This window comes from Sciurus vulgaris, assembly GCF_902686455.1.
Source record: "Sciurus vulgaris genome assembly, chromosome: 1".
Classification (NCBI taxonomy): domain Eukaryota; kingdom Metazoa; phylum Chordata; class Mammalia; order Rodentia; family Sciuridae; genus Sciurus; species Sciurus vulgaris.
Window position 1 is genome coordinate 41,620,741 of NC_136461.1, and position 25,454 is coordinate 41,646,194.

At 36.4% G+C, this 25,454-nt stretch overlaps 1 protein-coding gene across 5 annotated transcripts; it reads left to right on the forward strand.

The window, feature by feature from the left end:
- The first annotated feature begins 96 nt into the window (after nt 1-96).
- On the forward strand, nt 97-24,971 carry PRPF38A (pre-mRNA processing factor 38A). Of its 5 annotated transcripts, none has more exons than XM_079142254.1 (10): nt 97-421; nt 1,855-1,916; nt 3,340-3,461; nt 4,811-4,896; nt 8,572-8,682; nt 19,283-19,395; nt 20,043-20,069; nt 20,147-20,274; nt 20,924-20,972; nt 21,461-24,971. In XM_079142254.1, exons 1-10 carry the CDS (start codon nt 380-382, stop codon nt 21,501-21,503), a joined length of 783 nt encoding a protein of 260 aa, XP_078998380.1. In that variant the 5' UTR covers nt 97-379; the 3' UTR covers nt 21,504-24,971. The 5 variants fall into 5 exon arrangements, with proteins under 5 accessions (XP_078998380.1, XP_078998378.1, XP_078998376.1 ...); XM_079142252.1 differs by having other exon boundaries at nt 99-501; XM_079142250.1 differs by having other exon boundaries at nt 103-421; nt 1,757-1,916.
- The last annotated feature ends 483 nt before the right edge of the window (nt 24,972-25,454 follow it).

Sequence of the window (25,454 nt, forward strand, 5' to 3'; positions counted from 1 at the left end):
ACAGTATGGCCCCGCCCCCGGGCTGTCTCCGTAGCGCGACGCCAGTGAGCTCCGCCCACCTAAGGGGCGCACGACGTACATCCGCCAACGTGCAGCAGCCATCATTGATTCGATCCGCGCTCAATTCACGGAAAAAGGCCATCCTGCAGCAGTTTCCGGTTACAAGATGGTCGCCTAAACAGTTTAAAGAGATTTTCTCCACCTTTCTCCGTCCCTTTCGACTTTTTTTTTTTTAAACTGGATGTGACGCATTAAAGGACCCGACGGAAATAGAACTAAAAGCATTCTAAAATGGCGAACCGTACGGTAAAGGATGCGCATAGCATCCATGGCACCAACCCTCAATATTTAGTGGAGAAGATCATTCGGACACGGATCTATGAATCTAAGTACTGGAAAGAAGAGTGTTTTGGACTTACCGGTGAGCAAGAGCGCGCGGATCTCCTCTGGACTGCCTTGTGGCCCATTTCTCCTGACTCGGTGGCAGTAGGACCAACTCTGGTGGGGTCTATTGTCAGTCATTCAGAAAAATTTAAGGGCCTATTGTGGCTTGACTTGTCTTGAGCGTTGAGGACACTAGTGAATCTTATTTTATTCTGAACGGTGTCTCAATTGAATCATTCCATACTTGACAATAGCCTCCTGAGTTACAAATAGTGTGAAACTCAAGGGGCCCAGATATAACTCTTTGACATAACTTCCTGAAGATCTTAAACTAATGTCTCCATGCCCAAAACCATAGTCTTAATTGTTCTTAAACCCCGGTGGGTCAGTTCTGGTATTTCCACGTTCGCATCCTAATTTAAGTTCTTTTCTTTTTTGTGGGGGACGGGTGGTGCTGGGGATTTAACTGAGAGGCACTCAACTAGTAAGCCACACTCCCATCCTATTTTGTATTTTTATTTAGAAACAGGGTCTCACTTAGTACACCTTGCTTTTGCTGAGGCTGGCTTTGAACTTGAGATCCTCCTGCCTCAGCCTCCAAAGTCGCTGGGATTACAGGTGTGAGCCATCGCCTCGGCCTAATATAAGTTACGGAGAAAAGTCTTCTAGGTGATTTTCAAATCTTTTTTTGAATTCTAGCATTAAATCTATGTGACATTGGCTGTGGACATTGAGCAAGTAAGTCACTTAACTTTTCTTACCCCTCATTTTCCTTACACTGAAATAGGGACAGTGCTAGAACATTTACTGGTTTGTAAATGATTAAATGAGCCGGGGCAGTGGTGCACACCTTGTAATCCCATTGACTCAGGAGGCTGAAGCAGGAGGATGGCATAACCTGGGCAACTAATTTAGCTAGACCATGCCTCAAAATCAAAGAAAAAAAGAACTGGGATAGAGCTTGCTTAGTATGTGTAAGGCCCTGATTTGGATCCCCAATACTGCCCCCTCAACAAAAAAAAGAGGACCTGACTTATAATAATAACCTTCAGTTTTATTAGCTGCTCTCATTATTATTACTATTACTGTGTACTTGTTTTCCTAATATCAAATTAAAAAAAATTTTTTTAGATGTTGACAGACCTTTATTTTTATTCATTTATTTATATTGGTGCTGAGAATTGAACCTAGTGCCTCACACATGCTAGGCAAGTGCTCTACCACTGAGCCACAACCCCAGCCCCCCCCAATATTGAATTCTTGATGACTATTTAGAAGCTACAAACCTTGAACTCTCTTCATCTCCAAACAAGAAAAACTCAGACCTAATATGTGGGATATCACTCTATTTTTGTTTTTGTTTTTGTTTTAGCTGAACTTGTAGTTGATAAAGCCATGGAGTTAAGGTTTGTGGGTGGCGTCTATGGTGGAAACATAAAACCAACTCCCTTTTTGTGTTTAACCTTGAAGATGCTTCAGATTCAACCTGAGAAGGATATCATTGTAGAATTTATAAAAAATGAAGACTTCAAGTAAGTGCAATATTGACTAATATAAAAGCTTCAATTTCAGTGTTTAGAATTGGGTTTTGGTTAAGGGGGGTGAACATGATGTTTCTCATTTCCACTCTAGCTTTTTGCCCTCTATACCTGAACTTGTATTTTTGTCTGTTATGTTAACATTTTTTACTTTCTCAGTAAGCTCTGCACTGCCCCACACCAATTTCACTGATTAACTGAATATCTCTTAAGCAGAACTGAGTGCCTAATACGTTGGGGAGGTATGGATATTCAGGGTGGAGAAAACGACATAGTGTGGTAATTAAGAGGTGGCATATCTGGATTCCAGTGCAGACTTTGTTACTCATTAACTGTGACTTTGGAGACGTTCCTTAATTTTCTAAGCTTTACTGTTTTCAATCTGAAAACTGGTCAACGATACCTACTCATAGGATTTATACAAGAGTGATTTAAAGGAGATAGTGCATGCATATCAACACAGTGTATGCTGCATGGCAAAAAACTAAAAAAAAAAAAGTGAACTGCTCTTTATTTTTATCTATCTAAAGAAGCTCACAAACAAGTGTACTAATCTCTTTTTCATGTAAAGAAACAGATGGATTTCAAATGGCAATTAGTTATCAAAGATTTAAGAAGTTAGATATATAGGCGATAGAGAAAAGGAAGGAATCTTACAAAACATGAACAACTAGAATATAGCTGGATTTAGTAAGGAACTTACCTTACTATGTGCTGTATGCTGTCCTTAAACACTTTACTTGCATTTCTTTTTTAGTACACCAAATCAGTAAATTAGGTAGCATTTTCTCCATTTTATAAGGATTGAGAAGACAACTTGCCTGTTGTCATAGAATTAGTAAATTACAAAATCAAAATTTCAACCCAGATGACTTTTTTCCAGAACCCACATTCCTAGCTATGTGTATTTGTTCTGGTGTCATTACCGAATACATCTTACACCTTCTGTTGTTAAATTCAGTATTTTTTTTTTTTTTTAGTTGTATATGGACACAATACCTTTATTTTATTTATTTATTTTTATGTGGTGCTGAGAATTGAACACAGTGCCTCACGCATGCTAGGCAAGCACTCTGCCACTGAAGCAGCCCCAACTCCTAAATTCAATATCTTATTTGATTCTTAGAATAAGCCTATGAAGTAACTAGGTTTTATCCTAGTTTAACAGAGGATATATCTGAGAAAGTTGAGCTGCATGTACCAAGTTTCCACATCCAGTTAAATGACAGAAAGGAAACTTGAATTCATGTCTCCATATTTTAGCAGTCTTTGCTCTATACCACCTGCAAATAATAGCTTTTTGTCTGCCCAAGAGAAGAAAGGACACATTTATCCACTATTATCATGAGAAAAGTCACTTGTAAAACTCAGGAACTTTTTAGGTCGACCTGTTGCTTCACTGTTATGTCTTTCTCAGGTATGTCCGCATGTTGGGGGCACTTTACATGAGACTGACAGGCACTGCAATTGATTGCTACAAGTACTTAGAACCTTTGTACAATGACTATCGAAAAATTAAGAGCCAGAATAGAAATGGGGGTAAGTATGATGCCAAATCTCTGGACTGTTAATTAAACCAGTTTTTATTTCACCAGTATCTGTACTCACATTGTTACATATTCTGAGTACTCCTCTTCAACTACATTGTTATCTTCAACCAGGTCTTTCATCTCTCTCATGGGGAATATTCATTCTATTAAGCATCCTGTTGGCCTTATCCAATCTATCCCTGTCTGCTTCCCTTTTCATCTGCATCTTAAGCTAATTCCTGCTTTGCATTATGTATGTCCTCCACATGTGCTCCATTTTACAACATAAACTGCCCTAGTACTATCAGTCAGTTTTCCAAGTTTTACATCTTTCCTAAAATTATATTTCACACTGTAATATATAAAGTATACTCTTATTATGTAGTATATAAGTATACACAAAGAGGTAGCTACATACTTTTTATAAAGAAATACTTTCTATACTAAGAAAGGATCTGGGGTGAAGCAAGCAAAACCTTTTCTCACTTAGTGTCATAACAAAAGATAGTAACATTTGCCTTTCTTTTCTATATTATTAATAGAAGTATAATTTAGTATAGGTTAAGTATCCTTTATCCAAAATGACTTGGGACCAGAATGTTTGAGAATGCAGTTTTTTTTCCAGATTTTGGAACATTTGCATAAACTTTACCAGTTGAACATCTCTAATCCAGAAATCCAAAATGTTCCAAGATCTGAAACATTTACCTATCATATTTTGGATTTTTGGCAGGGTTTGTTTGTTTGTTTTTTGTTTTTTTTTTTTTTTTAATATTATTTTGGAACTGGGGGCTGAACCCAGGGCTTTGCAAATGCGAGGCAGATACTGCCACTGAGCTACATCCCCGCCCATATTTTGGATTTTTGGATTAAGGATGTTCAATTTGTATTATACTTAAAACTTTTATTAACTTATTAGTTTATTCATTGGATAAATACATACCAGTGACTTACATGGCAGGTGCTGTGTTGTATACTAGAAATAACATGGTGAAAAAGATGGACATACAATTGCCATTATGGGGTTAACTTGCTCATATTATGTTAAGACAGGAGTTCTCAACTGGTTGATATTTTCAGCCAGATTATTCTTGCTGTGGGGGTTGTGCTGTGCATTGTAGAATGTATAATAGCATCCCTGGCCACTCTCCATTTGATGCAAGTAGCGCTCCCTATATGTAGGGTGATGGGGGTATGCAAAATTACCTGTGGTTGAGAACCATGGAACTGTATTATGGAAGGTCTGAAAAGCTGTTACTCCACATGGCATATAAGATACATGTTCTATATTTAGAAACATCATGGGTTCACATGAGAAATTAAATTTCCAGGTTGCTTGAGCTAATTTTTTTCTTTCAGAGTTTGAACTGATGCATGTAGATGAGTTTATTGATGAACTATTGCACAGTGAGAGAGTCTGTGATATCATTCTGCCCCGGCTACAGGTAAGAGACAGAAATCTATTAATTGGGAACACCCTTTCCCTCCAAGATAGGCAGATAGACAGTCCTGTGTCCTCTTTATAAGATTTCATGAGCTGGAGTTGTGACTCAGTGGTAGAGTGCTTACCTAGCATGTATGAGGCACTGGGTTCAGTTCTCAGCACGACATATAAATAAATAAAAAATAAAGGTCCATTGACAACTAATGAACAACAACAAAAAAAGATTTCATATATGTGAAAAAGAGGATTGGGAGTGAGAGGGAAACAGTGTTTGAATGGTAGTTCTTTAAAAGTCAACACAGGAAAGTTTTCTTTAGGATATTCTATCAAGATATTGTAGCCAGAGTAGTGATTTAAACTTTGTGAGCAACTTTTTTCAAACAGATCTTCATGTAAAAAACTAGACTATTAAACAGATAAAAAGAGGAGATGGGAGACTGAGCCCTTAGTTCCTTAAATTTCCCCTTTTCATCATCCTGCCTCCCTTCTCTACTAATAGAAGATTGTCCATGAAACACCCTTCAGGGTTGTGTTTTATGATTTTAAAACTACTTTTGCAAAATACCAAGGGAAAATATGGTAGGTAACCTAAAGAGAAAGGGAATGGGTAGAGAGATGACAGGAAATCAGAAGACCTAAGTTTCTGTGTTTTGTTAAACCTGACTACTTGTAGCATTGGTCCTAGTTTCTCCATCTATAAAATGAAGAAATCAGACCATCTTGGTGGTCTTTAAACTTTGTTTGTTTTGTAGATATTGAAAGGAGCAAGTAAAGACAACCCAGGATATTCCAATCCAGATAGCTCCTTTTTCCTCTAGGTTTTAAATGGGGGCTTGAGTAGGGAGATTTTCTTTGAACCAAGACTTTTTTTTTTTTTTTTTCTTTTTTCTTTTTTTGGTACAAGGATTGAACTCAGGGGCCCTCACCACTGAGCCACATCCCCAGCCCTATTTTGTATTTTATTTAGAGACAGGGTCTCAGTTGCTTAATGCTGAGTCTAGCTTTGAACGCTGGATCCTCCTATCTTAGCCTCCCGAGCCACTGGGAATACAGGTGTGTGCCACCACGCCTGGCTGAACCAAGACTTTTAAAATGACTTTTTTTGCAGTATAATTGACATACAATCAACTATATTTTTTTTAAGTATAAAGTTTGATAAGTTTTAATATGTATACACACAGAAAACTATTACCGCAATCAAGATAGTGACTCCCTTCCTCCCACCCCTCTCACTCACCCCTAAGCAACCACTCATGTGCTATTGCAATAGATTACTTTGCATTTTGAAATTATGTAATACATTCTTTTTTGTCTTTTTTCATTCGGCATACTTTTCTTGAGATTCATCCATGTTATGCATATAGCACTGGTTTGTTACATTTTATTGCTGAGTAGCACTCCACTGTGTGTAGCCATTTACTTGTTCATGCATAATACAATCCTAGCCATAAAAAATACTTTTGTCAAAAGATAAGCAAGATTTACACACTTAAAACTACAAAACATAGCATTATTGAGAGAAATTAAGATCTAAATAAATGGAGAGATAAACAGGTGTTCCTCAACTTATGATAGGGTTACTCCCAATTAACTATTTTAAGTTGAATATGTACTTATTACACCTAACCTACTAAATATTGTAACTTAGCAGAGCCAATCAGAACACTTACATTAGCCTGCATGTGAGCAAAAGCATCTAATAACAAAGCCTACTTGTATAATTTTTTGAATACTTGTGTTCAGAAAACAATGACAGTACATTATAATATAGAGTACTGATTGTTTACCCTTGTGATCACATGACTGGGAGCTTTTTGCTCACTGCCATAGCTCAGAATCAAAATGTACTGCATATCACTAACTTGGTAATAGATGATAATTCAAAGTCCGGTGTCTACTGAATGCATATCACTTACACACCATGATAAAGTAAAAAAAAAAGTAAATTGGGTATCACCTGTATCACATTGATCTTACATCTTGTACCATGATTTAGTATTTTCAGTTCTCCCAAACTTACTCAATGCAATCTTAAGCAAAATCCTGGTAGCTTTTATAGGACTTGACAAGCTGATTCTATGAAGTACAAGGAACCTAGAATATCCAAAACAACTGAAAAAGTACTGAGGAGAGAATTTGAAATCTGACCCATAAATGTTAACATATCACCAAGAGGTGTGCTCTGGCATGGGCCTCTATATGTCCTCATTAAAATGACTCTTTAAGACTACCTTTTGAGGGCTGGGGTATAGCTCCAGGTAGAGCGCTTTCCTAGCATATGCCAGGTTCTGGGTTCAATTTGCAGTACCAATAAAAAAACAAATCCAGGACCATCTTTTGACCTGATTCTGTTCCTCTCAAGCAACCTACAGCTCATCAATTTAACCTTTTACCTTTATTTTTTTTCCTCCTTGAGATGGGGTCTCAACTGTGTTGTCTAGGCTGGCCTTGAATTTGTAATCCTCCACTTTGGCCTCATATTCAGCTGGGATTCTATATAGGTGTGACCCACAGTTCCCAGCTACACCTGAGTTTTTCTGTTTCATTGATGGGTTTGTTTTGTTTTGTTTTTGTTTTTTTTTGATACTGGGGATTAAACCCAGGGCACTTAACCACTGAACCGTGTATCCAGCCGCCTTTATTTTGAAACAGGGTCTCACTGAGTAGCTTAGGGCCTTGCTAAGTTGCTTGAGGCTGGCCTGAAACTTGTAATCCTTCTGCCTTGGCCTCCAGAGTAACTGAAATTATAGGCATGCATCACCATGCCCTGATTCCCATTGAACTTTTGTTAGATGCACCATGACATTGGCAAGGAGTTGCTTTGAATTCTCATTCCATCAAACACAAACTGTCTAAGAAGTAATATAATGACCCCACAGAATTTCAATAGAAGATGAATTAGAGCTAGGTAGCATACAGATAATACTATTTATTCTACAGCTACTCATCTAAGCCATCCAACATTCTTTATTTCCTTTGAACAAGATAATGGTAAGGGGTCTTGTGACCCAGTCAGTTCAGTTGGCAGTTTTGAACTCCCTTTGCCTCTCAGGTCCTTAGTCAGTCACATAAATGCTGCTGAGCCATATCCCAAAAGAAAATGGAACCAGGAAATAAACTATTTGTTTATGCCCAATTCAGAATGCATGAAGAATCTCAACAGCTTCCTGGATTCTGGATCTAATGGAGATTTGGTGTTATTCTAGAACTAGGCCTCCTTCTGTTGGAACTACAACCCAACACAGTCTCAGCCATGAACTTATTGGCCCTTGGATTTTTTTTTTTTTTTTTTTAATTTATTGCTGGACACAATACCTTTATTTTATTTATTTATTTTTGTGCGGTGCTGAGGATTGAACTCATTGCCTCACACATGCTCAGTAAGTGCTCTACCACTTAGTTACAATCCCAGCCCCAGCCCTTGGATTTTATGTGTATATAAAGCTCACATTTTTGGGTATACATATACTGATACTGTATATGTATCGAAACAGAACCAATGAGTTCCCCTCACTTTGTATTTGTTCATAAGGTAACTCCTTAGGAAAATCTGAATTGTCTGAAATGAGATTACCAAAGCTGTTGCTACCTGGTTTTTCTGACAGTTCCAGAAGTGCAGTGTTGGGGCCTCAGGACAGAGAAGATGGTAATGATCCCTTTTGTATGTTCTCTGTAGAAACGCTATGTGCTAGAAGAAGCTGAGCAACTAGAGCCTCGAGTTAGTGCTCTAGAAGAGGACATGGATGACGTGGAGTCCAGTGAGGAGGAGGAAGAAGAAGATGAGAAGGTAAGAGTTTTAAGCGTTGGGGAAGGGTGGAAATGAGCCTTTTGTGTTTTGTTTTCAGGCTCCAATTTCTAACAAAAAAAGGTAATATCTTCTTATAAAGGTATGAGCCTTTGATTCATAGCTCTACTATTTACTAGAGGTATACCCTTAATGGTTTTTTGTTTGTTTTTGTTTTTTAATTTTTTATTTTTTGGTGCTGGGGATTGAAGTCTGGCCTTGCACAGGGTAAGGACATGGTCTACCACTGAACTACACTATACCCACAGCCTCCTACTAGTGGTATAATCATATGCAAATTTCTTCTGTAAAGTGAGAAGAATAATCCTTTTCTCTCAAGATTGTTACGAGTATTCAGTGAGTAGATATGTAAAGCTCTTGGTGTTGGCACATTTTAATTGCGTGATAAATATAGCTATTAAAATAAAAACTTTGGATAGTTAAACCTGTTCTAAGAAATAAGCCTAATTTAGGGGAAAAGAGTGCCTATTGCAGTCATAGTCTTTTAATCATAGTTAAAGTGCTGAAAAGCTGTTCAGCAAACTATTAAGCAGATTTAAGTTATTTTGAAAAATACATAATAATGTGGAGGTGCTTACATTAAAATAGAAAGATCTGAAACTTGTGATAATTATAGCAATAGTATATGTATTAAAAAAGACTAGAAGGAAATATAAAATATTAACCTGATTTTTTGCATGTGGTAAAGTAGCAATCTGCTTATTTTTCCTCAATAATTAGTGGTCCTGGGTTTTTTTTTAATAATTCCATTCCTTCCCCACTCATCTGCATTCTTATTTTTGTCAAAGTTCAGTTGTGTATGTGTGTGGGCCTGTTTTGGGTAACACTCTATTCCACTAGCCATTTTGTGCATGGACTGCACTATTCTGATTTTATAACTATGATCATAAGAAGTCTTGATGTTTAGAAGACCAAGTGCCTCTTTCAGAAGTGACTTTCCTATTATTTGGCCATTGTTCTATTGTGTACATGATAGTGTCAACTTGACTTTAAAAGAAGCTGGCCAGGATTTTGATTAAAATTCACTGAATCTGTAATTGAATTTTCGGGGGAAATGAAAATGACATCTTTATGGTATCCATGAACATGGTATACCTTTCCATTTATGTATCTCTTTAATAGCTTAGAAGTTTTATGTGTAAACTTTTATAATTTCCTGCATATAGTTCTTGCATATTTCCTAGGTCATCTTTTGTTTTTGTTGCTACTCAAAGGAGGACTTTTTTAAACGAGTTATTTGTTGCTAATATGTAAATATGCAGTTATTTGTGCATATGACTAAATTTTATAGATCTTGTTGGGAGGTCTAGATGAATGAGCAATCATCTGGAATAATATAGTTTGTTTTTTTTTTCCTAATATTTATATCTTTGGACATCTTGTGTTGTGTTGACTAGAAGTTGTAACAAAATACATCTTTGTTTTCCTAATTTTAAAGGTAATGCTTCTGGTATTTCCTTTTTAAGAATTATATTTGTGGTCTGGGGATGTAGCTCAGTGGTAGAGTGTCTACATGGCATTCAAGATGCACTGAGTTCAATCCCCAGCACAAGTTTTTTGTTTTGTTTTTTTGTTATTCATTTCCTTTCATCAAGATAATTACTTTCTTTTCCTGCTTTGCTGTGAGTTTTTGTCATGAGTAGGAATATTTTATTACCTACTTTTCCTTAGGTAAAACTTACATAGTTTTTAATCTGTTGAGGTAAATGTGGCTTATAGGTTTAATGTTAATTTACCTTTCAATTTTTAGTATAAACTCAACTTCGTCATGGCTTATTATCTTTAAAAAAATTGGGGGTGGTAGGTACTGGGGATTGAACACAGGGACTCTCTACCACTGAGCTATATCCTGAACTCTTTTTTTCTTTTTTCCTAGATGAAAGCAGACATGTTTACTTATTTTGTACTGGGGATTGAACCCAAGGCCCGATGTATGCTAAGCACACACTCCACCACTAGGTTACAGCCCATTACCCCACATGGATTTTTTAACACTTGGTCTAGCTGTTTAAATAGACATTCTTCTATAAAGTTTGAGTGTATGTGGCAGTGACCACTATCAAACTCTAGTCATAGAAGCAGGCTCCACAAATAATAGTAAAAATCCTGCCATTAATATAGCAACTTCTGATAGTTAAGTGTTTCTTTTTTTTTTTTTTTTTTTGTGGTGCTGGGGATTTGAACCCAAGGCCTTATGCTTGGGAGGCAAGCACTGTACCAACTGAGCTATATCCCCAGCCCCAAGTGTTTATTTTCATTTGAGATGGGTTCTTACTGAGTTGCCCAGGATGACTTTGAATTTGCAGTCCTCCCCCCTCAGCCTCCTGAACCACTGGGAGTGTAGGCATGTGCTACTGTGCCTGGCTGACTTATTATCTTTTATACACTGTTGGATTAGATGCATTAATATTTATTTGGGATAATTGTATATTTGTTCCTGAGTAACAATTTTCCTTTCTCATAATTTTCCTTTCTTATGATGTCCTCCTACAGGTTTGCTATAAAAAATTATATTGACTTTATAGACTTGTTGGGACTCAGTCCCTCTCTTTTTACTCTCTAAAAGAATGTACTGAAAATTGAAATGATCTGTTCCTTAAAGTTTTGGTAAGATTCATTCATAAAACTGGGCTTGGTGCTTTCTTTATGGAAAGAATTTTTACTATTGTATAAATACCCTTAATAGTTACAGGAAAATTAAGGATTTCTTTTCCATTAGCTTTGCTAAATAATATTTTTCTAGAAAGTTGTCCATTTTTACCTATATCTTCATCTAGTCTTGACAGGTTCTTACTATTGAACTTATTAAAATACTTAAGTATATTACAATTGTGATAGACATGCTTTTTCATATCTTCTTATCCTGCTTGTTTTACTCTTCTTCTGCCTTATGGTTTAGTTTTTTCTATTCTACTTTTTTCCATTTTGCCTATTTGGAATTTTACATCCTCACTCATGATTATTCTTGATATTTTACATGAATACTTAAAATCTGAGATTAAGATGTATCTTAAATCCCACCCATCCCACCCACCATTCAAAAAAAAAAAAAATCCAAGAACCATAAAATTGACTCAGTTTACAACCATCAATATTGTTCCCAATTTACATGTTTCTCTTGTCCAGGATATAATCCTTTTTAAACTCCAAAATTTAAACATTATTTTTTATAGACTAGTGTCTATCGGTTTGTTCTTTCATCCCTTTTGCATCTCTGACATTTTTAATTTATCATCTTCTTTCCTCTCTAATTCTTCAGAATTTCTATTAATGGATATTTTCCTAGTAAATTCTGGTTACCTATAAAGAATTATTTCACTGTCATTCCTTTTTTTTAAATATTTTTTAGTTTTGATAGGCCATTTATTTATTTGTGGTGCTGAAAATCGAACCCAGTGCCTCACACATGCTAGGCAAACACTCTACCACTGAGCCACAACCCAGCCCTCGCTGTCATTCTTAAAAGATATTTTTTATTAGTACACAATTCTAGATTGACAGTTTTATTTCACAGCACTCTTAAAATACTCTTCGGTCCTCTGGCAACCATTATCAATTATGAGTAGTCTGCTTTCACTTTTAGTTTTTTTTTTTTTTTTTTCCCTGATTACTTTAAGATCTTCTTTTACTTTGTTATTTTATAGTTTTATTGTGATCTGACTTACATTTCCTTTTATTGATTACTTCATTTGGTGTGTGTACTCATTTTGTTTTCCAGCTGTTTTTCTTCAGCTCTAGGGTGTTGAAACCCTTGATCTTGTCTAATGTCTCTCCCTTCTCTCTTTAAGGGGTTCCATTAGATATATGTAAGTTCTTATTTGGTCCACCTTGTCTGTTTCTTTACTTTTTTCTATCTTATTTCAGTCATGTATTCTGCATAATTTCTTCAGGTACTCTTTCCAGTTCACTCCTTTTTTTCCTGTTATGAGTAATAAAATTTTTTTGTGTTACCTATTATTTTTTTTCTTAGATATTCCTTTTTTTTTTTTTTTAACCCATTTGTTCTTTCCTAAACATCTCTTGTTGGTTGTTGACCTCTGTGATTGTGCCCTTAATTACTTAAAACATTTCATACTTAGCTCATATTTTCTACCTGACAATTCAGTATCAGTCCTGGAGGTGTCTGCTTCTGTAAGTTGCTACTGCTGACTCTTGGTCATGATATCTTGCCTTCGCAGGTGATTGCTGATGTTCATTGCTTAAACTTGATTGATGAGGTTCCTTTGGTGATAAACTGAAGATGGAAATTTTTCCTCCAAAAATGATTTGTAGTCATTTTACAAAAGGATGGGCATATGTTCTGAAAACATTGTGCAATCATCCTCAGAGTATACTTGCAGAAATCTAGATGGTATGGATTATTTGACATAACTTTTTTTTTCTTTTTTACAATCCTAGGGATTCCACTCAGGGCCTTTCAAGCATGCTAAGCAAGTGCTCTACCACTAAGCTATGTCCTCAGCCTTTTTATTTTTTAAAATTTAATTAATTTTTTTCAGTACTTGGATTGAACCTAGGGCCCCACACATTCTAAACAAGTGCTCTACCACTGAGCTACATTCCCAGCTCTGAGCCCTTTTATTTAGACAGGGTCTCACTAAATTAAGGATTGCCTCAAACTTGCAATCCTTCTTTCTCAGCCTTCCAAATAGTTGGAATTACAGGTTATGTGCCACTGTACCCAGTCTTAACATGAATTGCATTCAAGGGGCACAGTGGACACCAGATGTATGAAGCTGCTGCCAGTATAACAGCACAGTATTTTATAATAAAGTTTTTTTTTTTTCATAAATAGAACATATCTAAAATAATTATAAAAAATAATATAGTACATTATATTTGCTATATTTTTATCTGACTGGCAGCACACCATCACCACCATGAATGTGTAATACATTGTGATGGCCCTAGGCAACAGAAATCTTCCAACTCCACCATAACTTACAGGACCACTGTCATATATGTGATCCATGGTTGATAAAAACATCTTTATGTATTACGTGATTATTTCTGTTCCCACATATGACTAGAGATACTACTGATCAGGACCTCTTCAACTTTGAGAATTATGGTCCAGTATGAATCCTTTCATACCTTGAAAGGATTTTGTGCAGAGTTCTTTTTCCTAAAGCATTGCATCTATTGGCATTTGTTCAGGCAGTCCTGCTTTCCTAGATTCCTGCTGCTGTGTCCCCAGCAGCTTACTCCTCCTCTTCTTTTTTTTTTTCTTCATATTCATATATATATATATATATATATATATATATTATTTTTTGGTTGTAGATAGACACAATACCTTTGTTTTATTTATTTATCTTTATGTGGTGCTGAGGATCGAACCCAGGGCCTCATACATGCTAGGTAAGAACTCTACCACTGAGTTACTGCCCCAGCACCTTACTATTCTTTATGAGATGAGCTTGTGAGACAAGCATTTGTATTGCTACATGGCAGGCTTCTGCATTGAAAGGATTCCGGGATCCCTGGTAAGTTCTAGTATGCCAAATGACAGGAATCTATTGTAATTTTTACCCTTTTTCCCCAAGTTAAAATACATTTTGTTCCACAAACGTGCAAGTTTTCTTTTTAAGCTACAAACCTTATAAAGTAGTTTAATATTATTAGTACATGAATACAGCATCTTGTTTTGTATCCTGTTTAATGGTGAATTATTAGGAACATTCCCATTAAGATGTTAAGCTGTGTTTTAGAAATGAAACCTGGTATGTTATACACAAACTTGAAAGTATCAATATTGGTGAGGAGGCAACAAAATTACTTGTAAAGATACTACTATATGCTAGAAAACTTAATCAAGTGAAAACTACTATAGATAAGAGTTCAAAGGGGCTAGGACTATATAGCTCAGTGACAGAATGCTTACCTAGCATGTGTGGGGCAATGGGTTTGATCCTTAGGACCATATTAAACAAAATAAAGGCATGCTGTCCATCTACAACTACAAAAGAAAAAAAAAGTTCAAGATGAAAGCTAGCTAATATTAATTTAAAATTTGAATATTAAAAATTTATAATTTTTCTATTTTAATTTTGATGCTGGGGAATTGAACCCAGGGGCATTCTACCACTAAGCTGTATCCCCAACCCTTTTTATTTTGAGACATGGCATTACTAAATTACTGAAGCTGACTTCAAACTTGGAATCTTACCTGCCTTCAAAGTACTGGACCTAGCTAAAAAATTCCCAGTGTTCATTTATACAGTTTAGAAAATATAGAAAAGGTAGTCAAATCACAGCACCAAAAAAAAAAAAAAAAAAAAGGATTCTCAAAGCTAGGTATAAACTTAAGAAATAGACAATAATTTAATATGCTGTGGAGCAGAAGGGAAACATGAACCCTATCTTATAGATTAACTATTATAAAGACAAGTTACCTAAAATAATCTGTAAATTTAATATGTTCCAGTATAAATAACAACATGTTTTAAAGTATTTCTTCAATAACATTAATCATGTGTTCTAAACCTTACATGTAATGTGTGTAGAAAGTATGTGTTCTACAAAAATGCATACCAAAATTAATAGGGTTTATAGGAAAAATATTTTAGTGTTCACTGTCTCAGGAGATAATACATACAGTCCAGGCTGGTAACCTTGCTATGGCCGGAAGTTACCTTAGTATTAAAAATACACAAATAGCAGTGGAAGAAATGAAATGCTGGCTTATGGCTACTGAAACTCTCAATTCAAATGGAAGTGTGTCTCTGAAGCTCTAGGCTTCCTCTAAAATGAGTACAGAAGACAGGGCATTCTTCCACAAATCAAAAGCTCTACAAGGTTAAGGTGCTTTTCTGTGGGAAATGAATCAAAAGTAGACATTTTTTTTTTTCTTAATGGAAAATTTCAATGGCATACTAAAGTGGAGAAGATATGCCTCCATATACCTATTACTCAGCTTTTTGCCATAATCAGCCATAACCAGTTTTGTTTTCTCTGTGTTCCAACCCAGTTACCCCCTATTTTGAAGTAGATCACAAACATATTGTATATTTCATATTATTTCAGAAAAGACAAAGACTCCCATCTTAAGCAAAATCATGATATCATCATCACTCCCTCCTACAAATCAACAATATCATCAAGTATTTAGTGTTTGCATTTCCCCAGCTATACTGTAGGTTTTAATAGTTTAATTGGGTAAGTATTCAGAGGCCATACATCATAGTTGGTTTTTAGGTCTCTTATGGTGTCTTTTAGTCTGTAAGGTCCATCTTTCACTGTTTTATCTTACATTTTTGTGTCAATATATCAGGTTTTTTATCTGTGATGTTCCTTAATATTTTCATGTGCCCTTTGTACCATTCTCATAAACTAGTTACTAGGTCATGAGGCTTAATCAGATTTGGGGGGGGGGGGGGGGCAGTTGTCTCCCTTGAAGTGGAGCAGCACTATTTCATAAGAGTGGTGTGTACATCCCAGACAATGTCTGTCTTTTCTTTTTTGTTTGAGGGAGAGGGTCTTGCTAAGTTGCTGAAGTTGGCCTCAAACAAGCAGTCAGTCCTCCCTCTTTAGCTTCCCAAGTCCCTGGAATTGTCTCACTTTTTTTGATGTTAGGATCAATGTCGTCTAGATGCATTAGGTGTTGTAAAATGGTGACATACTCTAATTTTTCCTTTCTTCAGCATTTTAATCTGATATCTTCCTATAAAGAAAAGCCTCCCAAATGAACATTTAGTTTGTCATAGGCAAGGTGAGATAAATATTTAACTTTTCCTTTACAGTTTAAAATAATGAGTTTGGTTCTCAGAGTGCCTTCCCTGGGTAATGCTCTTTTGTCTTTAGTAACATTTGAACTCTTGGATTTAAGCAGATTCGGTATCTTCATTCATCATTATCCATATTGATGCTCAAATTTTCCCATCTTTGGAACCCTTCCAAACCCATTTTTCAAAGCTAGGATCACCCTGATACCAAAACCAGACAAAGACACATCAAAGAAAGAAAACTAGACTAGTGTCCCTGATGAACATGATGCAAACACTCTCAATCAAATTTTGGCAAACTGCATAGAAAAACATGCATAGAAAGAGTGCATCATGATCAAGTGGGGTTCATCCCAGGGATGCAAGTTTGGCTCAACATAGGGAAATCAATAAATGTAATTCACATCAATAGACTTAAAGATAGGAATCATATGATCATCTCAATAGATGCAGAAAAAGAATTTCACAAATACAGTACCCCTTCATATTCACAATACTAGAAAAACTAGAGACAGTAGGAACATACTTCAACATTGTGAAGGCTATCTATGCTAAGCCCAAGGGCAACATCATTCTAAATGGAGAGAAATTGAAAGCATTCCCTCTAAAAATTGGAACAAGACAGGGATGTCCTCTTTCACCACTTTTATTCAACAAAGTCCTTGAAACTCTAGCCAAAGCAATTAGGCAGATGAAAGAAATTAAAGAGATACGAATAGGAGAAGAGGAATTCAAACTGTCACTATTTGCCGATGACATGATTCTATATTTAGAGGATCCAAAAAACTCCACCAGAAAACTTCTAGAATAAATTAATTCAGCAAACTAGCAGGATATAAAATCAATACTCATAAATCTAATGCATTTCTGTTCATAAGTGATGAATCCTCTGAAAGAGAAATTAGGAAAACTACTCCATTCACAGTAGTCTCAAAAATAAATAAATAAATAAAATACTTGGGAATCAATCTAACAAAAGAGATGAAAGAGCTCTACAATGAAAACTGCAGAACACTAAAGAAAGAAATTAGAGAAAACCTTAGAAGATGGAAAGATCTCCCATGTTCTTGGATAGGCAGAATTAATATTGTCAAAATTGCCAAATCTACCAAAAGTGCTATATAGTTTCAATGCAATTCCAATTAAAATTCCAATGGTGTACCTCACAGGAATAGAGAAAACAATCATGAAATTCATTTGGAAAAATAAGAGACCCAGAATAGCCAAAGCAATCCTTTAGCAAGAAAAGTGAAGCAGAAGGCATCACAATACCAGACCTAAACTATACTACAGAGCCATAGTAACAAAAACGGCAATTAGAGAAATGCATATCTAAACTACCCTAAGATTTCATCTCATTCTAATTAGAGTGGCTATTATCAAGAATACAAGCAATTATAATTGGTGGCAAGGATGTGGGGAAAAAGGTACACTCATACATTGTTGATGGGATTGCGAATTGATGCAACCATTTTGGAAAGCATTATGGAGATTCCTTAGAACACTTGGAATGGAACCACCATTTGACCCAGCTATCCCACTCCTTGACTTATACCTAAAGGACTTAAAATCAGCATAGTACAGTAGTGCAGCCACATCAGTGTTTATAGCAGCTCAGTTCACAATAGCTTGATTGTGGAACCAACCTAGATGCCCTTCAATAGATGAATGGATAAAGAAACTGGTATATATACACAATGGAATATTACTCACCCATAAAGGATAATAAAATTATGGCATTTGCAAGTAAATGGATGGAGTTGGAGAATACCATGCTAAGCGAGATAAGCCAATCCCAAAAAACCCAAGGCCAAATGTTTTCTCTGATAAGTAGATACTGATACATACAGGGGATGGAGGGAGGAGAGGGTAAGGGAACAATGGAGGAAATGAGGGGAGCGGAGGAGGCAGGAGGAAGGAAAGATGGTGGAATGAGACAAGACATCATTGCCCCATGTACATGTATGATTACCAATGGTGACTACATTGTGTACAACCAGGAAAATGAAAAGTTGTACTCTTTGTGTACAATGAATCAGAATGCATTCTGCTGTCATGCATAACTAAACAAACATTTTTAAAAATTTCCCATTCACAGAAGTCTTTTTTTGGGGGGAGGAGGATACTAAGGGTTGAACCCAGGGATATTCTACCACTAACTACATCCCCAGCCCTTTTGCATTTTTTATTTGGAGACAGTCTCATTAATTTGCTGAGTCTCCCTCAAACTTGTGATCCTCCTTGCCTCAGCTTACTGAGTTGCTAGAATTGCAGGCATGTGCCACCACACCCAGCTCACAAGTCTTTTATATCATCATTGGTTTCTTATATGACAAACTGTTCCAGTTACATCTTGTATACTTATGACCCAGACCTGGAACTAGTCATTTCTCCCAGAAGTTTAGTTTCTTTTAATAGGAAATGGTATTCAAATACTGCAATCTGGATACTATAAGTGGTCATTGCTACCAGGTTGATTGGTTTTGCTAGGCCTTTACATTTGGCAGAACTAGGGGAAATTTTTTTAAAGATTAAAATACTTTGTATTTAACATTGTTGATCTTATATCTCTCCATTCACATTGAAAATCCAACTTGTTAAAGAGATAATTACTTATTTCTTACTATACTCACACAGTCCCAGAATAATAATACTAACACTAGGAACACTAATGGGATTATTGGAAACTGTTTTCTGATAATTCTATTTTGTCTTTAGGGTTATCCCTCCATGTAGTCAAATTATTGTATTGTATAGTCACTTGGTGATGGACTTTGGAACAGGATGGGAGGAAAGTATAATCAGTATTCCTAGATGACTGTCTGTAATAAGTCTGTGCCCATCTCCCTCATTTCCAGTTGGAAAGAGTGCCATCTCCTGACCACCGCCGGAGAAGCTACAGAGACTTGGACAAGCCCCGTCGCTCTCCCACACTGCGCTATAGGAGGAGTAGGAGTCGGTCTCCCAGAAGGTAAGGCTGTAGTCATTGACCTTTTCTAGGGAGATTTTGAGCATTATAGCCTAGTTTAGATTTCAGGAAAAGAAACATGCCAGCTTATGGAGAAATGTTTGCATGATGTATTAGTAGTAATCTGTTATTACAAAACCATCACCCACAAAACCTCGCTCACAGACAAAAAATATTTCTTTAGTTCACAAGTGTGTGCTCAGTGATTTAAGTGGGGCTCAGATATGCAGGGTTTGGAATATAAGCTGTGTCACCTGTTTTGTAGTTAGTCCTTTACTGCTGGTGTAGGACTGACCTTAGCAAGGACAACTGGGGCAACTTCTCTTGTTGTCTCATCCTCCAACAGGCTAAGTTGGCTATGTTCTCAGTGATAGTAGGAAGAATTTCAGAGCAAACAAATCCATTCATGCAAATGTTTTTACAGTATGTACTTGTATCACATTTGCAAATAACCCATTGACAAATCCAGAATTAAGAGTGGGAGGATGCTACAAAGTTACATGACCAAAAAACATACAGATATAAAGAATATAAATTGGGGCCACTAGGTTCAATCCTCAGCACTCACCCAAAAAAGAACCGGAGCTGTTTTTGCAATCTACCAACATCCAGTGCACTAACTTTGGCTCTCTTCTTCCTCTTCTTTGTAGGCGGAGTCGATCTCCCAAAAGAAGAAGGTAGGCTTTCAGTCATTTCTGGTGAAGGAAAGGGTTTGGGGAGAGGTTGCTGATGTTGTGTGTATATTGCCAAAAAGATCTGGTGGGTTAACCAGTCTTTTCAACAGCCCCTCCCCTCGCCGAGAAAGGCATCGAAGCAAAAGTCCAAGACGTCACCGGAGCAGGTCCCGAGATCGACGACACAGATCTCGCTCCAAGTCCCCAGGTAATAGCATTTGGGCCTTGGTGTTTCATGTCTTAACAAAGAAATCTAAGAGACATAGTTTATCTCCTACACTCTAAGAGTGCCTCACTATACTGTTGCCTAGCAGAAAAAGAAATGAACATGGAATTTGAAAATCAGAGTTGACATCTTGAGTCTTTGCTCATATGATAATGGGATTCAGGTTTGTTTGGTGGTATTGGGGATTGAACCCAGGGGTGCTTTACCACAGTTACATTCCTAGCCCTTTTTATTTTAAGACAAGGTCTCTTGTTAAGTTTCTGAAGGTGTTGTAGAACGAACTTGACAAAGTTGGTCTCAAACTCAAAATCCTCCTGCCTCATCCTCCTGAGTCACTGGGATTACAGGCATGGGTCACAGCTCCTGGCCGGTTTTTCATCTTAAATTACAGTAGTGGGAAAAACCCAACATGATGTTTGTGAAATTATACATAAGACTCTGAAGTGGTTTCATTACTACTTACCCTCACACACACGTACACACCAATTCAAAGAGATACTACCAACAAGAGGTGTCCCCAGCATAGGCCAAAAAAGTATTGCACTAATCGGAAGAATTGCGGGAGGTAAGAATAACAGTTTAAGAATGGAAGGGGAGACCCTCACTTATCTAATGACCTTTTCTTCTCCAGGTCATCACCGTAGTCACAGACATAGGAGCCATTCAAAATCTCCTGAAAGGTATGGGTGCCAATTCCAACTAAGCCTGACCTAAAATTTCCTTGTTTTGATGGGGATGATGGGAATTCTCCATTACAAAAAATAGGCCTTTTAACCTAAGAATTACTAGAATTATACCTCTTTTACACTGTTTTGTTTTTCTTTGTAGAATGGTGGCTTTTGATAATGGATGAGCTGTTTTCAGGAGACCTAGGTTTTAAAGTAACAACTTTTTAACACCAGTTGAACAACTTTGGAGAAATCACTTTCATTTGTTAGCTTTTATTAGAAACCCCTATGTACTCTTAACCTCTGAAGAGTTCATTTCCTCAATGGTAAATTTTGGATAGTAATGCCTCGGTGTTGCTCTGAGACAGATAGATTTAAACCCACACATTTAATGAATATTAGGTATCATCTCCATCCTCATCATTGTCACCATACCATGGACTTTCTCACAAATCCTTCACTGCTTCTTCTTTAATACTTTATACGTATTGCCATTTCAGGTCTAAGAAAAGCCACAAGAAGAGCCGGAGAGGAAATGAGTAGAGAATTCAGCTTGGTTTCAGTCCAAATGCCTCTTGTGATTATGAGGGTATCTCCATGTGGAAGGATTACGATTTGCTTTCCAGGCAGCTTTAAGAGTATTTTAGTTTTTTTTACCAAGTTTCTCCACCCTTTTTTTTTTTTTTTTTTAAAAACGAAACGGTGCTGAGTTTTCTCTTTTTTAAATATTGTAATCAATATCTTTGAGGGATGATGTTTCTTTGGTCAGATGTTGACCCAACTAACTATAACTGCATTCAAACTTACAAAGTTATGATGGTAAGAAAGGGTCTGGGGGTTGAGAATATGAATGAGAAAGGAAGGATCTGGCTACCTGGCGAGTGACCCTTTCCTTTTTTTGTTATTAAACCCGACATAACCATTTCCTTTTTTTTTTTTTTAAGTTTAGTTTCTGGTTTGTTCTGTGATTAGAACTGCTTTGAGAGTCCTGAGATGTATGTTGTTGCTGTTATTCAAAGGTCAAATCAGTAAAATATAGTCTTTAGTCTTTTTCCAGTGGTAGAAAGTGGTAATAGAGCTGAAAATTGACTGGTTAGCAGCAGTTCTGCAGGATTAGAATACATTCAAACATAATGCTTTGGATCATCAATCCAGTTTCATCAAATAGTTCAATAGTAGCACTTGACACCCTTTTACAGCACATTCCTGTACAGTGCCATTTATTGCCCCCCAAGAGCCTTGAATTCCAGGTTCAGATCCTTAGCTTTTATTCTATGAGTACTAGTCAGTAGCAGTAGGTCTAGAGAACTGGAAAAGATTTGAAAGTAGTAACAATCATGGTTTTGACCTGTGTTGCTCAACAGTGGTGCCATTTACAAAGTCAGAAAATATAGTAGGAAGATAGCTTTTTAGAGTGGCAGGAAATGAGGATAAATCAAGGTGGTAATGAAAGTGATGCATTCAGTTTAACGAGTTTAATTTGAGGCAGTTATGGTGTGTGGTGTAGCTAGATAAATTCCAGATGATTTAGAAACAGGGATAAGAGTTCAGCATAGTGATCTAGGCCAGAATTGATGTTTATGTAATTGTGGAAGATGTAGATGAGATTGCCCAAGGAGTGCACGTAGGTAAAAGATGAGCAAACAGTAGCACTATAGGCATCATCAACATTGGTGACAAATCATCTATATAAAACTGTAATGAGTCATTCACAAAGAACAATTAGGAAAGTAGATCAAAGAAGCCAACAGTCTGAGGACACAGAAGCAAAATAAAGAACTTTAAATAGTCCCCATTGGCACCAAGAGTCAACAATGTATTAGGATCTTTGCTACAAAAGTTCCTTTCACCTGTACTTACCTTTGCCCATTTAAAAAGGAAAAATGATTGAATGACTTCCTACAGTTCTAGTCCCAGGCAGAATTTTGAAGACCAGCTGCCTTTTAGAACCTGGTTTCTTGCAAAGCCAAATCTAGTCATAGGATAAACATCTCTGTTGCTCACTACTAAACTGAAGGAGTTATATAGCAATATTAAAGTTTTTGATATACTTGAGCTTTCATATTCTTAAAATTGTTAAAAGTGTTGTCTCATGACAACACCTGAATGAAAGTTGTCCATGAGAGCTGTTATGGTTTGTGATACAACTATATACAAGACTATTTTAAATTTAAATATAAGCATATCTACTTAAGGCTATTGTAGACTCCTAGCAGTTATTTCTTTACTAAGGTGATCTAGGTGATCATGGGTCCTGACTAGAGACCCATGGACCAATCAACCAATCAAGTCATAATTGATGTATCATTAAAATAAAAATGTAATACTAGCCATGAAGGTTGAGGCAGAGGAGGAGCATGAGTTTGAGGCAGCCTGATCAACTTAGGAAGATCCTGTCTCAAAATAATTATTTAAAAAGGCTAAGACACACACACACTTTACTGGGGATACACACGTGTGTCTGTGTGTGCACTGTATTTTTTTAAGGTAAAACCACACACAAATTTTTAATAACAGAAACAAACCTCCCCAAATGTAAATTTAAAGCATAGCTATTTAGACATGATGAATTTGGACTAAAACTGGGGCAGCATAACCATTTTATAGCACAGAGCAGGGTGTCCTATTCTTTAATTAGAAAAAAGAAAAAGATAAAAGTAAATAGGATATGTTTAACATATCTTTCAAGATCATTTTGATAAATAAGAATTGTAGTGTTAACATTTTTTTGCTACAGTCTATATTATAAATATATTTCACAACTTTGTTCATATGTATACTTTGTACTGAAACAAATTTTAGGAAAATTCTTACTCCTTATGTAAAATGCATATTCAGTATCAGCCTTTCTTATTAGGTGCAAACCACTGAATTGATTACATTTTTCACAATTTGAAATAATGTCTTAAAAGCTTTACCACTGGGCACAATGACCTCTTACTGCTAAGAAATGAAGGGAGATGTGTTCTCAGGGACAAAGGAAATAACGATTGGTAAGAGGGTTCCAATGTGACAACCCAACTTAAAGTTCATTTTATTAATCTTTCCTGTTATTCAATAATTTTAAATAAACATTAATCAAGAAAGAATGATCACAGATGGCTATCACTCCCTCAAAAAGGTTAAAAGTAAAATTTCCACACACAAAAATGTACACACTGAAATCACAGCAACTCCGGAGGCTGACGCAAGAGGATCCCAAGTTCTAGGCCAGGCTGGGCAACTTAGCAAGACATTGTCTCTAAAAAATAAAAAGGACTGGAGGGTGTAGCTCAATGGTAGAGCACACCTGGGTTCAATCCCCAGTACAAAAAGAAAACAGTGTAGAAAACAACCTGTTTTTTAAAAAATTATAAAGTATACAGGCTCAAAAACAGATTAAAACATAAGAGATGAAAGATAAGGTTGGTGGAGCTTAAAGAAGTTTAAATTTTATAAAACAGAGAAATGGAAGTCTCATTACAGACTACTAAATATAGTCAGGTACAGTGGTGCATGCCTTTGGTCACAGCTACTCTGCAGGGCTGAGGCAATAGAATCATTTGAGGCCAGCCTGGGCAACAGCAAGAGCTGGTCTCTTAAACAAGGCATAGAGAAAATAGGCCTAGGGAAATAAAAACTGGAAAAGAAAGCTATAGAACTAACACCAAAAACATACAAAAGGAAACCCAGCATTCTCAATATCCTAATGAATTAAAAAGGTAATGAATTATGTTGGAATTCAAGCAAAGAAATCAAACCATAACAGGGATAAAGGAAGATGGTCTCAGCTCATGTAACAAAAGGCAGTAAAGCAAAAGGCTCCAAACTCTGAGAAAAATAATATTGTGTCAAGAATTTCACATTTTGCCAAAATTTCATTAAACTTATCAAGTCAATAAGCACGGTCTCCTGTCATGTGCCTGTCATCCCAGCTACATGGAAGGCTAAGGTAGCATTGCAAATTTGAGGCAAACCCCAGCAACTTAGACCCTGTCTCAAAAATAAATAAATAAAATTAAAAAAAAAAAAGGGGGGGGGGGCTAGGGACATAGATCAGTGGTAAAGCACCCTTAGGTTCCATCCCCAGTATCCATCCCCCAAAAAATTTATAAAGGGAATAAACATTCTCAAGTATGTAATAAAAGTACACAGTAGTGAACCTTGGGGGGTGGGGGGGAAATCTGCCTGATAGTAAAATTTAAGCAAACGAGAAAAAATGTGCAGTAAAGGTAGTAATAAGCATTTTAGAAACTTTAAACAAAGTAATAGGAATAGTAGGTTTGAATTTAATATGAACATTGTCTTATGTAGCAATAATACAAGAGGTAAAGAAACTCAAGTGTGCAGGTTTCACCTATCATACAGGACTCCGTACAGTCTCTAATCAAAACATGAAGCTAGAAGAAACATTAGCCTCTTCACTGTTTCCATAATTGTCCTTAATTTTAAGAGGAATCTTTTTTGAATTAAACTTATGGCTGACCATTTCTTCAATTTCTTATTTGTTTTCAT

What these genes read in the sequence shown, in the direction of transcription:
- PRPF38A (XM_079142250.1), top strand. Translation starts at nt 292, where the DNA reads ATGGCGAACCGTACGGTAAAGGATGCGCATAGCATCCATGGCACCAAC. An exon ending in TCATTCTGCCCCGGCTACAG is followed by an intron (nt 4,897 to 8,571) that starts GTAAGAGACAGA and finishes TGTTCTCTGTAG; the next exon opens with AAACGCTATGTGCTAGAAGA. An exon ending in CGATCTCCCAAAAGAAGAAG is followed by an intron (nt 20,070 to 20,146) that starts GTAGGCTTTCAG and finishes ATTGCCAAAAAG; the next exon opens with ATCTGGTGGGTTAACCAGTC.